Source organism: Ahaetulla prasina, chromosome 5 (assembly GCF_028640845.1).
Source record: "Ahaetulla prasina isolate Xishuangbanna chromosome 5, ASM2864084v1, whole genome shotgun sequence".
NCBI lineage: Eukaryota > Metazoa > Chordata > Lepidosauria > Squamata > Colubridae > Ahaetulla > Ahaetulla prasina.
The window spans coordinates 109,928,362-109,943,973 of NC_080543.1; the positions used below are offsets into that span (position 1 = coordinate 109,928,362).

A 15,612-nucleotide genomic window follows, 5' to 3' on the forward strand; every position below is an offset into this window, starting at 1 on the left:
AAATTTTTGAAACTCACCACTAGTCTGCACATGGCTCACTGCATTGTACTGCATATACCATGTTGCTCCATTTCTGTCTGGGTATTTTATCCTTGTGGTGGACAAGCTTCTGCCTTAGTGAATTCTTGGGTTTGAAGTGTGCACATATGTTGTGTTGGCTGGAGATCCTCCTGAGCTTTTCGATATTCCTGCAATGCACGGAATGACAGTGTTGCTTTGTTTTGTTGTTCTCTTCGTTGTTTGTTATCAAGGAACACCTGAAGGGTGTTTATTATCTCCTTTGCTTTTCTATGGGGAGCTCCAATTTTGTCCTCTAGAAGAAAATAAAAATTTCTTCAAGGGCGGGGAGGCAGAAAATTCCGTGTTCAGATAATCTCGTATCATTGGATTTACAAGCTTTAGGGATTTTGGGTGGGTGTGGGAGTGATGTGGGAACAGAAATATCCCATCCTGGCATGGAAGGAGTTTAGGCAAACCTCAGGAAAATAGACTGTATTCTGAAGCCTCGACTGATAAAATTTATGACCCACCAAAAGGCAAATGTCTTTCCTGTTAGATGCCTGGCATCTATATATGCAGCCCTGCTGTATTTTCATTTCCTTGCAGGAAGATAATGATGTCTTGATTGCTTTATATGACTTATGGGCTGAAGAGATATGCAGGCTGAGTCTGGAAGCCCATAGCTTATTGACCTCAACCTTGCTTTCTTAGAAGTTAAACTGTCTCTCCTGTGGCTTTATTTTTGGTATAGTTAGTTATATATTGACCTTAATAGGTTAATGCAGTTTATTAATTAAGGATTTAGGATGAGTGGAGATAGGTGAATTGCTACTTCTGTAAAATTAACCTGATGCATTTCAGATACTCTGCTTATACTACTGTAATTGCTTTGGATGACTTCCCAAAATTTAGCTTGGTTCCAAGCCAGAGGCAGCCTCCTTTCGATTTGCAATGATAGAGATAAATATTATCTCAATCTGAGCCTGAGCACATTCTGGTAATGCAGGATATAACTTACTAGCTACGTTTATGTACTTAACTTTATTACGGGTCATTAACCAGCACAAGAGAATTGGTATTCAAATATCCAAAATATACAAAACTGAATAGACAATAGGATAGTTAAGAAAAGAACATGGGGAGGGGGGAATGGCTAACAGACAAGAAGCAAAAGAATTAGACTCAAAGGTATTTTGTGTCTTGTTATCTTCCCTCTACTCCTATTTCTTGGAAACAAGAAAAAAAACACCAACCAGGTCAGGGAAGCATAGCTCAAGGCAGCGGACTAGCAGAAAAGGAGTGTGTTGTGTGTGTGTGTGTGTTTGTGTTTGTGTGTAAATGCTTAAAATATCATTCTCTTCAGGGTTGTTCAGGAGAAGGCACTAAAACATTGCTAATTAATAAGCTAACAAAAATAATTCATTGCCTATAATATTTGAAGGAGTGACTGAAAGTCTAAAGGGCATGGCATCCGAAAGGCTTTTAAATTCAGGGAGAGAGCTGAAAAACTATGCAGCTTGAGTAATGATTGTCAATTCTTCTTGCCCTTGGGTCCAAAAAGATTGGGTCAGCAAACAGAACAAAAAAATAAATAAATAAGAGTAGTGAGAAGAAATGTCAGGTTAAAGCAATGTGTACTTTGTTGTTGTTAGTTGCGAAGTCGTGTCTGACCCATTGCGACCCCATGGACAACATTTTCTGTCCTCTGCCATCCTCTGGAGTCCATTTACATTCCAGGTTCCTATGGAGAATAGATCTTTACAGCATCGGACTTTCCTTTCATCACCAGATACATCCATAGCTGAGCGTCTTTTCGGCTTTGGCCGAGTCGCTTCATTCTTTCTGGTGCTACTAGTACTAGCCCTCAGCTCTTTCCCATTAGCATATTAGACACCTTCCGACCTGAGGGGCTCATCTTCCAGTGTCATAACTTTTTGCCTTTTGGTACTGTCCATGGGGTTTTCATGGCAAAGATACTGGGGTGGGTTGCCATTTCCTTCTCCAGTGGATCACGTTTTGTCAGAGCTCTCTGCTATAACCTGTCCGTCTTGAGTGGCCCTGCACGACATAGCTCATAGCTTCATTGAGCTATGCAAGCCTCTTTGCCACGACAAGGCATTAATCCATGAAATGTGTACTTAGCAGGACACTAAAGTTCATTTTGCTGTGCATGCTCCTTTTTTTTAATGATTTCCGGGTTGTGGAGAGATGCTAGATGAAAATTCAGTAAAACATTGAAAAATGTCTTAGTTTGGATATCAGCAGTTCAGGTGCAGGATTGAATACCTAATGCCATTTACCAGTCTATGTTTTGAATCTTGTATCAGCTAATAGTTCATATCATCCAATTTATCATTATACTTTTATTTTAATGGGAGCAACTATACCCCCAGGGCTGCAGCCTGTTTGGAAGTGGGCTGCACGAGTGGTGGGCTGCATGAGCAATGGGTGCTCACACTCATGCGCGAAGCTCCATTTGTGTGAGCTGTGGGTGCACACACCCACTGCAAGTGCAAATGGAACTGCGTATGCGCATGTCTAGTGTTCATGCGGAACCATCCCCTCTTCTCCTCCCCAGTCTGCCAAGCCAGAAACACTGGGGACCACTGCAATACAGGACAACCAACACAAACCCTAAAAAGAGTTACATTGCCATACATCAAGAATTTCTCAGAAACCACCAACAGATTACTACAACCACATGGAATCAGCATGGCACACAAGCCAACTAAAGCCCTTCAAAACATCCTAAGCAAAGCAAAAAGACCCAGCAACCCTAGAAGGAAAATAGAAGTCATCTACAACATACAGTGGAATGACCTCAACCACCACTGTGTAGGACAAACAGGCAGAAGATTGGCAGAATGCATCCATGAACACCAACTAGCAGTTTAGAAGACATGATGAGAACTCTTTAATTTCACAATTTAAGGACAGACTTAACCATAGTTCCAATTGGGAAAGTTCTGACCAACCTAGATCAAGCGAAGTTCAAAAATGCCAGAGAATTTCTAGAAGCCTGGCACTCTGACAAATTAGCTGTCAATAGACACATAGACATTAACAATATCTATAGACTATGAGAAAGAAACTATCAAGCACCCAGAAAGGGAACAAAAAGACCCAAGCACCTCTCTACCAGCAAGCAGCACCCAGATCAATATAGATCAGGGGTCCCCAACCTTTAAGCCTGGAGGACTCTGGGAGTTGAAGTCCACCAGGCTTAAAGTTGCCAAGGTTGGGGACCCCGATATGAATTAACTCCAGGATTAGCATCAGACCAACAATTAAATAAACAGTATGCCAATCAAAAACACTGCCAACGTAAACAGCTCAACCAAAGAACCGCTAAGACCACTCCCACCAACAGGACAAGTTACTAAAATATTGCAAATTGCACCCCTTACTAGCACTGATGATGTTACCTAGTTTGGGTGATGAAACATCTGCAAGAAAACAAGCAAGCTTAGGGAGCACCAAGGGCCCCTCATGAAACATATTATGACATAATAGAAAATGTCATAAAACATTTTCTGTGGTCAACACCTATTGCTTGGCTGCACTGTAGAGTTCAACATAAGCTATTTTCAAGACAGATACATCTCTTAATAACTTTCCGAATTTTTAATAACTTTTCCAGTACATCAGAAGCTCTGCCATGATTGAAGGCATCGAGGAATCTGGTAGGGAAAGACCTCTGAAATGATGATCCAGTGGATCACATGTTGTCTAGTATACACATACACAAACTCACTTCTTTATATATTGGCCATCTATCATCCATGGTAACATAAGTAGAATGAGAATATCATCTATTTCATGCAAAATCTATTGCACTAAGATTCACTAAGTTGTGGATCCAATGTAATTTTCCAAAACTGAAAAAGAGTTAGGGATTTCAATGACTTCTGGAATATTGAGAGGTAAAATGGAAAAGTAATTAGAACCCTAAAATAAGGAGACAGGATCTTAGCACGGATCTATCTATCTATCTATCTATCTATCTATCTATCTATCTATCTATCTATCTATCTATCTATCTATCTATCTATCTATCTATCTATCATCCATCTCTCTCTCTCTCTCTCTCTCTCTCTCTCCAATTAGGCTGTCGGGCTACAAAGCAAAGAATTAACCTTTGGTACTTTTATTTCCAGGAATATCTGCGACTAACGAGCTCTTCAATTTCTCAGAAAATAAAAATGTAATGCGTGTGAGATGTAATAGAAGACAGGGAGAAGAGATGCTGCCAAGGATAAAACAGGGAGGAGCCAGCAGCTGAATAACAGTGGAGAAATAAACTTAGAAAGGATCCATCTGAATTAATCAGACAGTAAAAAGAGAGCGTGGGAGATTAATACTTTCAGACTTGCAAGATTCCAATAGTGTAACTTTACAATAAAGTAGAATTACTGTGGCTGGTTGTGTTTTCTGTCAGGTCTGTTTGGGAGGCTGACAGGGAGTTTCCACGGTAGCACTTGAGAATATCCTGGAAACCATGTGGAGCACCTTCATTAAGCTGTTTTGGCAATAAGCAAACCCTTCACAGATGCAGCCGTTTTCATAACAAACTCTCAAAATTCTGCTCAAAGAAAAAAAAATAGTGAGGCTTGTTTTACATAACAGGACAAAAAGAACAAGCAGGTCCCAGAGCTTCTTAACTTGTTGTAACTATATATAGTTAGGTGTCCCTGGCAAATATTTAAAAAATGTTTACAGTACAACTAGCATTATTAATGATCTTTGGATATTCTAAAAATACTAGTCCTCTAAAGGTTACAATAGTAGTGGAAGCCAACATATTGTTATGTTTATTATCCACTGTTGTTTATATATTGCTAACAATTTCATGTTTTGATGTACATTTCTGATATTTATAGTGTGGCGTCACATAAAACTTTCTCCTCTCAATTTATTTATCCCCCTACTCCAAGTAAGGTAAAGGTAAAGGTTCTCCTCGCACATATGTGGTAGTCATTCCTGACTCTAGGGGGCGGTGCTCATCTCCGTTTCAAAGCTGAAGAGCCAGCGCTGTCCGAAGATGTCTCCATGATCATATGGCTGGCATGACTAAATGCCAAAGGCGCACGGAATGCTGTTACCTTCTCACCAAAAGTGGTCCCTATTTTTCTACTTGCATTTTTTACGTGCTTTCGAACTGCTAGGTTGACAGAAACTGGGACAAGTAACGGGAGCTCACCCCGTTACGCAGCACTACGGATTCAAACCACTGAACTTCTGACCTTTCGATCGACAAGCTCAGCATTTTAGCCATTGAGCCACCGCGTCCCACTCCAAGTACTAGAATTTTATTTTAGCTTTGTGGGCATCCTCTCCAAAAGTGCGCTTTTATTTTTCTGACTGTGTGAACTAACATTAAATCTTTTTAAAGAGATGTAGGTGTGTATTATGAGAGCGAGAGGGAGAGGGAAAGAAGAAAAGAAAGAAAGAAAGAAAGAACAAAAGAACAAAAGAAAATTAGTTTATGTTTGTCTTGTGCAATAATTACATGGAGAGTAATCTTTCTTTTGACAGCTGGCTAAACCCTTTATTCGTTATTGGTCATAAACGGAAACTAGAAGAAGATGATATGTACAAAGTACTCACTGAGGATTCCTCTAAGGTGCTCGGAGAAAGACTGCAGTGGTATGTAAATCCCAATGTCTCAGTACTGATCATTCAGTCTTTTTGTTCTTTATAGTCCAATGCCAATAAAGGTAATCAGGAACACATTCCATGTGAAAGAAGAAGAGGGCAAACGAAAGACTGAGATTGAAATCTAAAAACCATTAAGATGACAGGTGTATAAGTAGGCTTTGAGCCCAGAGTGGTAGGAAATTATTAGAGACTCAGAGTAGTTACCCTCGACTCCCAGGGCTATTAGAGAAAGAGAAAGGAAAACAAAGTGTTGTGCATTTCTGTTACTGTAGCCTCTCAACAAAGTACAATTTTATTTTTCTGGTGGAATATACTTTCTGATCTGGACCATCTTGAAGGGCTGATACCAATGCACTCCTATCCCTGTAAGTCTGTTCAGTGACTGCATGGATTGTTATTGACTCTGCTGTTCTAAATCATAATTCTTCCTCTTTCCTGATCACATGACCCACGGTGCTGCGGTGTGGCTCAGGCAGTAAGAAAGCCTGTTATTAAACACAGCTGCTTGCAATTACTGCAGGCTCGAGTCCCACCAGGCCCAAGGTTGACTCAGCCTTCCATCCTTTATAAGGTAGGTAAAATGAGGACCCAGATTGTTGGGGGGGCAATAAGTTGACTTTGTATATAAATATACAAATAGGATGAGACTATTGCCTTACACAATGTAAGCCGCCCTGAGTCTTCGGAGAAGGGCGGGATATAAATGTAAATAAAAAAAATAAATGGTGCCCTTAAGCCAGGGGTATCAAACTCAATTTCATTGAGGGCCACATCAGGGTTGGGTTTGACCAAGGGGGTGTGTGTGGCAGTGATGGGCATAGCCAGGGTGGACGTGGTCAGCTCAATGTCACTCGTTGAGCATCTGTTTTCGGCTGTGACGGCCTCCTGCAGCCCTCTGCCAGCGAAAATGTAGCTTGGGGAGGCCCGCCTGGGCTCCATTTTTGGTCACAACAGCCTCCTGCAGCCTACTGACAGTGAAAACAGAGCCTCCCTGAGCTCTGCTTTCAGTGGCAGAGGGTTGCAGGAGGCCATTGCGGCTGAAAACGGAGCCTGGGCAGGCTGCACACATCCTCCCCAAGCTTTGTTTTCACTAGCAGAGGGCTGCAGGAGGCTGTCGTGGTCGAAAATGCAGCCCAGGAGGGCTTTGCAGCCCTCCCGAGCTCCACTTTTGCTGGCAGAGGCACTGTAGGCTGGACCTTCGCTGTTTCCAGGCAGCCCCATGGGCTAGATCTAAGCCCCCTACGTGCCGAATGTGGCCTGCGGGTCTTGAGTTTGACACTCCTACTTTAAGCTGTGTTCCTCTTTTTTTCTTAACTTGTTATTACTTTACAACCTGAATTTTCTGCCTTTGCAGAGGTTGCCCTTTCTAGATCCAAGCATGATGCCAGGAGAAATCTTGAAATCTTGCCTTATTTATTTCTGGCTAAGGTAGAATCTTCTTGAGTTGAACTTGGCTCATGGTGACTTCTTTTGGGCTGGAAAGTATAACAAGGATAGGCTGAAAAGTGTGGCTTCTGGATTCTCTCCAATGCCAATAGTAGAGAAGTGTTTTGCAACCACATGTTTATTGATTTCTCTCTCTCCAGATTTTCCAGTTTAGTCTATAGCCTTTGGCCACCTTTCCAAATGCTAAGCAAATATGACTCTATCCCAGCACCTCAGGTAGGCAAAGTCAAGAAACGAGCATGGTAGAGATTCCAGGAGAGTTGGAAGCCTGTCCAGATTTCTTTTTGTCCTATTTTGTAGTGAACAAATCAAGGGGCCGTGGTGGCTCAGGCTTTAAAATAGCCTGTTATTAAAACACAGCAGCCTGCAATTACTGCAGGCTCGAATCCCACCAGGCCCAAGGTTGACTCAGCCTTCCATCCTTTATAAGGTAGGTAAAATGAGGACCCAGATTGTTGGGAGGGCAATAAGTTGACTTTGTAAATATACAAATAGAATGAGACTATTGCCTTACACACTGTAAGCCGCCCTGAGTCTTCGGAGAAGGGCGGGATATAAATGTAAATAATAATTAAAAAAAGGCAGAGTTACTTTGAACTTTTTACCTCATACTCTCCTATGATTTTTTTCACAAAGTCCTCCCTTAAGAGCTTGTTTATGGCTTCCATATTCCAAAATCAGCTCTATAATCTTTTGCAATCTACTATTTGAGTTTATCAAAGTCAGTCAAGGTTAGTTAAGAGCTGTCACTGCTTATAACTACCATCAGAATGAATAAGCACCATGGACTTGCCTTGAAATCTTTGTACAATCTTTGTACAAGTTTGTGTGCCTTTATACTTCTTTACCTTCACATGCTTCAGATACTTTTTAGGAGTAACGTTAAGGAATGGAGATGTAGTCAGCATATCTTAAGAATACAAGGTTGGAAAGAGATTTTTTAGCAAGATCGATGTTGGGTCGTATCTCACTGTAGAGTTACCATTTTATGACTTGATCATTGGCCATAAGAAATGCCTGCAGATAAGATATATTGAATTCTTTCTGACTTCTCCTGTCTAATTACATTTATAGGTTCTGGGATAAAGAAGTACAAAAAGCTGAAAAAGAAGCAAGAACACCACGTTTGACAAAAGCAATTATACTTTGTTACTGGAAATCTTATTTAATGCTGGGTTGTTTTACATTGGTTGAGGTAACAGACTATAAAAGATGTACTATTTAAAACAAATCTGCATGCAAAAATTGTGAGATGGTTATATTAACATGCCTACTCCCTGCTTAGTGTTATATGTTTTCTAGAAAATTTTAAGCAACAGCCAAAACAAAGGAAAAATGGGGAAAATGAAAATTTATCCAATACTTCTTTTAGCACCCTTTACCTCTCTCTAATACTCCTCCCACTGTACCAACTTTATACGAGCTGTTATAGAAATATAATATGTGCGTACATACCAGAAGAGTTCCAAGCTCAAAATATTTTGAGTTCAGGATAATTTCATGGTGACTGCGGCTTTGGAATCCTTCCTGTAAGATTAGAACATCGTGTTTTGAATTTATAACACTTTGCACAGCCTCACTTTAGTACCCTACATAGGATGATGATGATGATGAAGATGATGATGATGATGATGATGATGATAATAATAATACCATTGATCACATACTGAGCTGTTGTAAGACAATAGCTCAGACCGACTACAAACAATGTCACAACACAGTCGCTTAGATGGTTCACTGGAACTTGTGTCACAACTACCATCTGCCTGTAGCAAAGAACTGGTGAGATCATAAGCCTGAAAAAGTGATTGAAAATGAGCATGCAAAACTACTGTGGGATTTCCGAATACAGACTGATAAAGTTTTGGAACACAATACCCCAGATATCATGATTGTGGAAAAGAAAAAAGTGTGGATAGTCAACATCGCTATACCTGGTGACAGCAGAATTGATGAGAAACAACTTGAAAAAGTCACCAGATATCAAGATTTGAGAATCGAATTGCAGAGACTCTGGCATAAACTGGTGCAGGTGGTTCCAGTGGTACTCGGCACACTGGGAGCTGTGCCTAAAGACCTAGGCAAGCACTTAAAAGCAATTGACGCTGACAAGATCACCATTGGTCAGCTGCAGAAGATCACCTTACTGGGATCTGCTCGCATAATTCGCCGATACATCACGCAGTCCTAAACGCTTGGGAAGTGTTCGACTAGTGATTTGGGATACGAAATCCAGCATAGTTATCTTGTTTGCTGTGTATACTGTGATTTTGTGTAAATAATAATAATGATAATAATAATGATAATAATAATAACAACAACAACAATAACTACTGACAAGATCACCATTGGTCAGCTGCAGAAGGCCACCTTACTGGGATCTGCTCGCATAATTCGCCAATAATAATAATAATAACAACAACAACAACAACAACAACAACAACAACAACAACAATAATAATAATAATAATAATAATAATTTGTTTCAATTGTTCCACTTCAATTGAAATTTTCTTTTTCTTTCCTTTTTTTAAAGGAAACTCTGATACTAATCCAGCCGGTATTTCTAGGGATGATTATTGAGTATTTTGAAAAGATTGGTTCTTCACATGCTGACGAAAACGCTTTGGCCTATGCCTACGGCTCTGCTGCAGCCTTATCTGTGTGCACTTTGATTCTGGCCATCACTCATCATCTGTATTTTTATCATGTACAACGTGCTGGCATGAAGCTGAGGGTAGCCATGTGCCATATGATTTATCACAAGGTGGGTAATAGGTTTTCTTTATCTCAATAAACAGGGCCCCAAACATAGGTGAGTGCTTGTCTTGCATTGTGAGTGAAGCAAACAAGTGTTTCTAGAATCATTAGCTTAGTAGGGCGATGAAATACGTGGCTGTCCATGAAAAGAATGTTAAGATTACATCAATGTGCCATATGTAAATTCCGTTCTGGGTGGACAGACCAAGGGCTGAAATCTCCAGAAAAAGCAGCAGGCTAGAAAGATGTTGGCTGCCATCATGAACTGCTAGTTCTTCTTATGACTTTTAATGCAAAAATTTACCATACTAGTGAAAAATTAGGAGGAATGAAGGGGGCTAGGTAAGATTTTTTTCTAACAGTGTTGTCCAGTTTTAAGCTTCCTTCTACTTCTTTTTTTGTGTTATGGTCAAGAATTATCTCGAAATTCTTCAAGGTAGGCTACACTGATCCGCTTGCATTTACAACAAGGAAGGGTGTGATGTAATTCAGCCATCACGCAACTAACTTTTCTATCTCTTCCTTCTGTCCAAGATGTCCTTCTAGGTTTCCAATATAGGTAATCCTCAACATACAACCGTAATTGAGCCCAAAACTTCTGTTGCTAAGCGAGACATTTGTTAAGTGAATTTTGAAAAAAATTACAACCTTTCTTGCCATAATTGTTTAGCAAATCACAGCAGTTGTTACATTAGTGACACGGTAATTAAGTGAATCTGGCTTACCCGTTGGCTTCGCTTGACAGAAAGTCACAAAAGGTGATCACATGACCCTGGGATATTGCAACCATCTTAAATATGACAAACATCTGAATTTTTTTTTTTTAATTGAAAAAGTTTTAAAAAAACAAAGACATTTCCCCTTTTTCCCCTCCTCCCAGAAAACCCCTTCCCCTCCTTCCCCCCGGCTTCCCGGGTCAATCACAAGGTATTGTTATACATAAACCAAACATAGAATAAAATTCTCCCTTCCAATCCAATTAACCTCATCCAAAGCTTTTCATCTCCCAACCCACTCCCCATTACATAAAATAACTTCCTAATTATTCAAAGGCAATCTGATATTTCTTAATCTGATATCTGTTTTGTAGATAATCAATCCATTTTTTCCATTCAATTAAATATCTTTCCTGCGTATTGTCTTTTAAAAAAGCTGAGATTTTAGCCATCTCAGCCAAATTAATGACTTTCAGTATCCATTCTTCTATTGTAGGTACCTCTTCTTTCTTCCAGTATTGTCCAATCAACAGTCTTGCTGCTGTTATTAAATTCAGAATCAGTTTAGTCTCAATCCCTGTACAATCCGTTATAATTCCCAAAAGGAAAAATTGTGGCAGGAACTTTATCTTCTTCTTCAGTACATTTTGAGTAATCCACCAAATTCTCATCCAAACATCTGAATTTTGATTACCTGACCAAGAAGATAATGCAACAGTTGTTAGTTTGAAAAATGGTCATAAGTCACTTTTTGACAGTCACTAAATGAACTGTTGTAAGATGAGGACTACCTATACTGGGATACTCTTAAAGATTGCAGGATTTGTACATTGAGGTGCCCTTTTTAAAATATATTTTTCTTCCGAGGGAAATTGGCCTATCCTTTCGACTTTAAAAAGCATTCAGTATTGTATGTGTCTGGAAGGGAATACTTTATCTAAATCTACTTTTATTTACTTATGCACTTTAGAAGTATCTCATATTTTAAAGTAGCTGTTCTATTCTATTTGCAATGGAACTGCTGCATTTTGTGCTACCTTATATAAATTGCTTTGTAGTTTATAGCTTGGATATATATTTACCTAGTGCAGGAAGACTTGTTTACACTAACTCACACTTTCATTACCACTCAGTTAGACTACTGCACTGCGTGCTAAGTTGGTGGCCTTTGAAGACTACATAAAAACTGCAGTTGGCTGAGAACAGAGTGGCCCGTGCGTTCGTTGTCACGTGTTACTTGGATCAAGCCAACTCCATCCTTGTTGGCTTTCAAAAGATATTAAAAATGGAATGCCTGTATTTACTATTTACTTTTAACCAATCTCAGGCATTTTTTCATCGGTTACTCTCTTTTTAAAAAAAAAAACACCTATTTTATTTTGAAGTATTTTACTGCAGTTTTATCTTACTGGTTTGAGCTTTTATGATTTTTATTTTAGTATTCTTTTTAATTACACTGTGAAAGTTTTAATATTTTTCTATATTATATATCATGTAAGCCAAGGGTCCCCAACCCCCAGGTCGCAGCCCACTATCTGCTTGAAATCAGGCCACTTTCACACAAGTGGAGCTTTGCATGCGAGCACAAGTGTCTCCCGTTCATGTGAGTGGAGCTTCGTGGGTTGGTGCAAGCACCCTTCGCTTGTGTGCGAGCTCCATTTGTGTGTTAGAGGGCACACACATCCGCCACTCTCACAAATGAAGCTGTATATCCATATGTTCGCCTGCCACTTGCACACCCCGCTCCCTGTGCTGAGCTGGGCCACCAAGCTCGAAAGATTGGGGACCGCTGAGGCTAAAGTGGCAATATTTAGTGTGACTATCCCTTTACAGTTGAGCAACAGCAGATATATGTCTCCCGTAAACCTAAATGGATGGGACCCTAAGTACTGTTGTTGCTAATACCTGTGTGTGTCCTACTATTTTATGCAAAAATGTCTGCTATGCCAAAAGGTCAATAATACCAGGTTTGTGCTAGACTTGCTTGAGCATTACGTACAGTGCAGTCACACATATTGTATAAGTGTAATGCGTTGGAAGCTTGCTAATGGGAGCCGTTTCAATCACATCATTCCAGTCAAAATGTCAAAGATCACAGAATTTGACAGACATAAAATCATACTTTTGCATCAGCAAGGCTACTCTCATAGGGAAATCAACAAACAAACTGGATATTTAAGACATAGTACTCAAGACTGAAAAATAATTATGGAAGTTGGTGGCGCAGTGGTTAGAGTGCAGTACTGCGGGCTACTTCAGTTGACTGCTAGCTGCAGTTCAGCAGTTCATCGACTCAAGGTTGACTCAGCCTTCCATCCTTCCGAGGTGGGTAAAATAAGGACCCAGATTGTTGGGAGCAATATGCTGACTCTGTAAACCACTGAGAGAGGGCTGTAAAAGCACGATGAAGTCTAAGTGCTATTGCTATTGTCATTATAACTTTGCTAAAACAACAAAGTGGGTGGCGGCTGAAGACTTGCACAGTACTGTCTTTGCTATGATGATGCATTTGTAGAAAAGCTAAGTTTGTTTTTCAACCTGCACTCTTCCTCCTGATACCTCCTAGGAGCTTTGTTGTCATTAGGTAGAATGCTTTCTTGTGCATAAAATCATCTCGGGGGAATTGATTTGTTTTTCAGTATAATAGTCTACAGAGAGTTTTGGGAGTCATGAAACAAGCTTTTCTACCAATACGGCATTAAAAAAAAAGAAACGGAGAAAAGCTTATTGATTCATGTTAGGCTCCTGTGTCCTCATTTTAGGGTTTTAATTAATTTTCCATTTTACTTCTTAATATTCCAGAAGTCATTGAAATCCCTAACTCTTTTTCAGTTTTGGAAAATTTCACTGGATCCACAATTTATTGAATCTTAGTGCAATCGATTTTGCATGAAATAGATGGTATTTCCATTCTGTTTATGTTACCATGATGTCGATTGTATAATTTGCATAATGTTGCTGCAGAGGACATAATTAAATAGTGATCAAGAACAATGTGTGTCCCTCCTCCAACTGGTTTGTTAAAATTGAAATGGAAGCTTCATTATATTCAGCTAGTCAGCCTATTATCTTCTACTTTTAAGTGACAAAGGCTTAAAAGGCATTGGACCACACTAGTTTATATTAAAACATTTTAAAAGTTAATTGGAAATTCTATTCTCTAAGTCTAAGTGAAGTATGCATTGCTGATACTTTATTCCATTTCCCTTGCGTAATCAGTGAGAAGTTGAAGAAAGCAACGCTTATTTGGGTGATGTTATGTCTAGAAGGTGATCATTGGAGCCCATGAAGTTTTATAATATTTTTGTTTATTTAAAATATATATAATTTGTGTATCCTGGAGGCAGTAAACTATCTAGCAATTTCATGTATACAGATCTCAAGAGAGGACCTCATTCAAAGTGTGTGAGCTTTTACAGCCTGAAACTCATTATCTCTCTTTCTCTCTTTTATTATTTATTTATTTTATTTATTTGTCAAACATGTATAAGATAACAGATATAAGTATAAGCATGTGTATTAATACAGGAAATAGATACGAATAAATTGGGACAGTAGGACAGGGACTAATTGCACGTTGGTGTGCTTATGCACGCCCCTTACAGACCTCTTAGGAATGGGGTGAGGTCAACAGTAGATGGCCTAAGGTTAAAGTTTTGGGGGTTTGGGCATGTAACCACAGAGTCAGGTAGAGCATTTCAGGCATTGACCACTCTGTTGCTGAAGTTGTATTTTCTGCAATCGAGTTTGCAGCAGTTTACCTTAAGTTTGTATCTATTGTGTGCTCATGTGTTGTTGCGGTTGAAGCTGAAATAGTCATTGACAAGTAGGACGTTGTAGCAGATAATTTTGTGTACAACTCTTAAGTCTTAGGGCCGCGGTGTGGCTCAGGCTGTAAGAAGCCTGTTATTAAAACACAGCTGCCTGCAATTACTGCAGGTTCGAATCCCACCAGAGCCAAGGTTGACTCAGCCTTCCATCCTTTATAAGGTAGGTAAAATGAGGACCCAGATTGTTGGGGGGGCAATAAGTTGACTTTGTATATAAATATACAAATAGAATGAGACTATTGCCTTACACACTGTAAGCCGCCCTGAGTCTTCGGAGAAGGGCGGGATATAAATGAAAAAAAAAAAAAGTCAGACTGAAGGCAGCGTAGTTCTAAGTTGTCTAAGCCCAAAATTTCAAGCCTGGTGGCATAAGGTATTCTGTTGTGAGCAGAGGAGTGCAGGACTCTTCTTGAGAAATACAGTTCTCTTGTTGTCCCTTTGGTTTTTCTTTCTAAAACTTTGCTATTTGTGGTTTTGAGCCATTTTACATCAGGATCAGTTCAGTTTGGCTAAAGAGAACAGAAGAAACTTAAAAGTATTCATTCAGAAGATTTACTAAATATTTCCCCCTAGAAACGCATCACACAATATTAATACCAAACCATGTCCTAGACTTTGGCCTTCTGTCGCCTTATCTCCAGATTTATTGGAGTACAAGTTCCTGATTTGTATAATCCGTCACTTTGGAAAATGGGAACTGGGAAGAATATGATTTAAAGTAGCAAGCAGTGATCATTTGATTCACAAAAATGTAACTACAAACAAATATACAGTGATGTATGTGAAGGCACTTAACACCCAGACCTTTAGAATGTTGAATATAACTGTATAATCTGAACATAGGAACTTCTATTTTTTTTATTTGTATTTTTATTAGTCTATCAAAAGATAAAATAGAGAAGTAAAACGAAAAAAGAAAATAAGGGAAAAATAAGGAAGGAAAAGGAGAAGAGAGAAAAGTGTAGGGCTAAGGGGAAAAGAGAAAAAAAAGCATTGACTTCCGACTCCTTTTGGTGCAATAGAATAAGGTAAATATAAAAATTCCATGTTTTACTTCTATATGATAATACGTAATAGCTATTTCTATCATAAAAAATCTATCTAATCAGCAAAACCAAAATCAAAGTTTCATTTTTTTCCACCTCAAGCACAAAGTCCAAAAGTGGTTTCCAAGTAGAAATAAAATTGTGTTCTTTTCTTTA

The 15,612-nt window shown here is 39.3% G+C and overlaps 1 protein-coding gene across 1 annotated transcript in view; it reads left to right on the plus strand.

Annotated features, from left to right (window-relative positions):
• The window catches only part of ABCC4 (ATP binding cassette subfamily C member 4), a 222,824-nt gene that overhangs the window by 17,127 nt on the left and 190,085 nt on the right, over positions 1-15,612 (plus strand). The window contains exons 2-4 of the mRNA XM_058184767.1: positions 5,536-5,646; positions 8,179-8,299; positions 9,641-9,871. Of these exons, the coding sequence (XP_058040750.1) occupies positions 5,536-5,646; positions 8,179-8,299; positions 9,641-9,871 (463 nt within the window). The remainder of the gene's footprint in view (positions 1-5,535; positions 5,647-8,178; positions 8,300-9,640; positions 9,872-15,612) is intronic.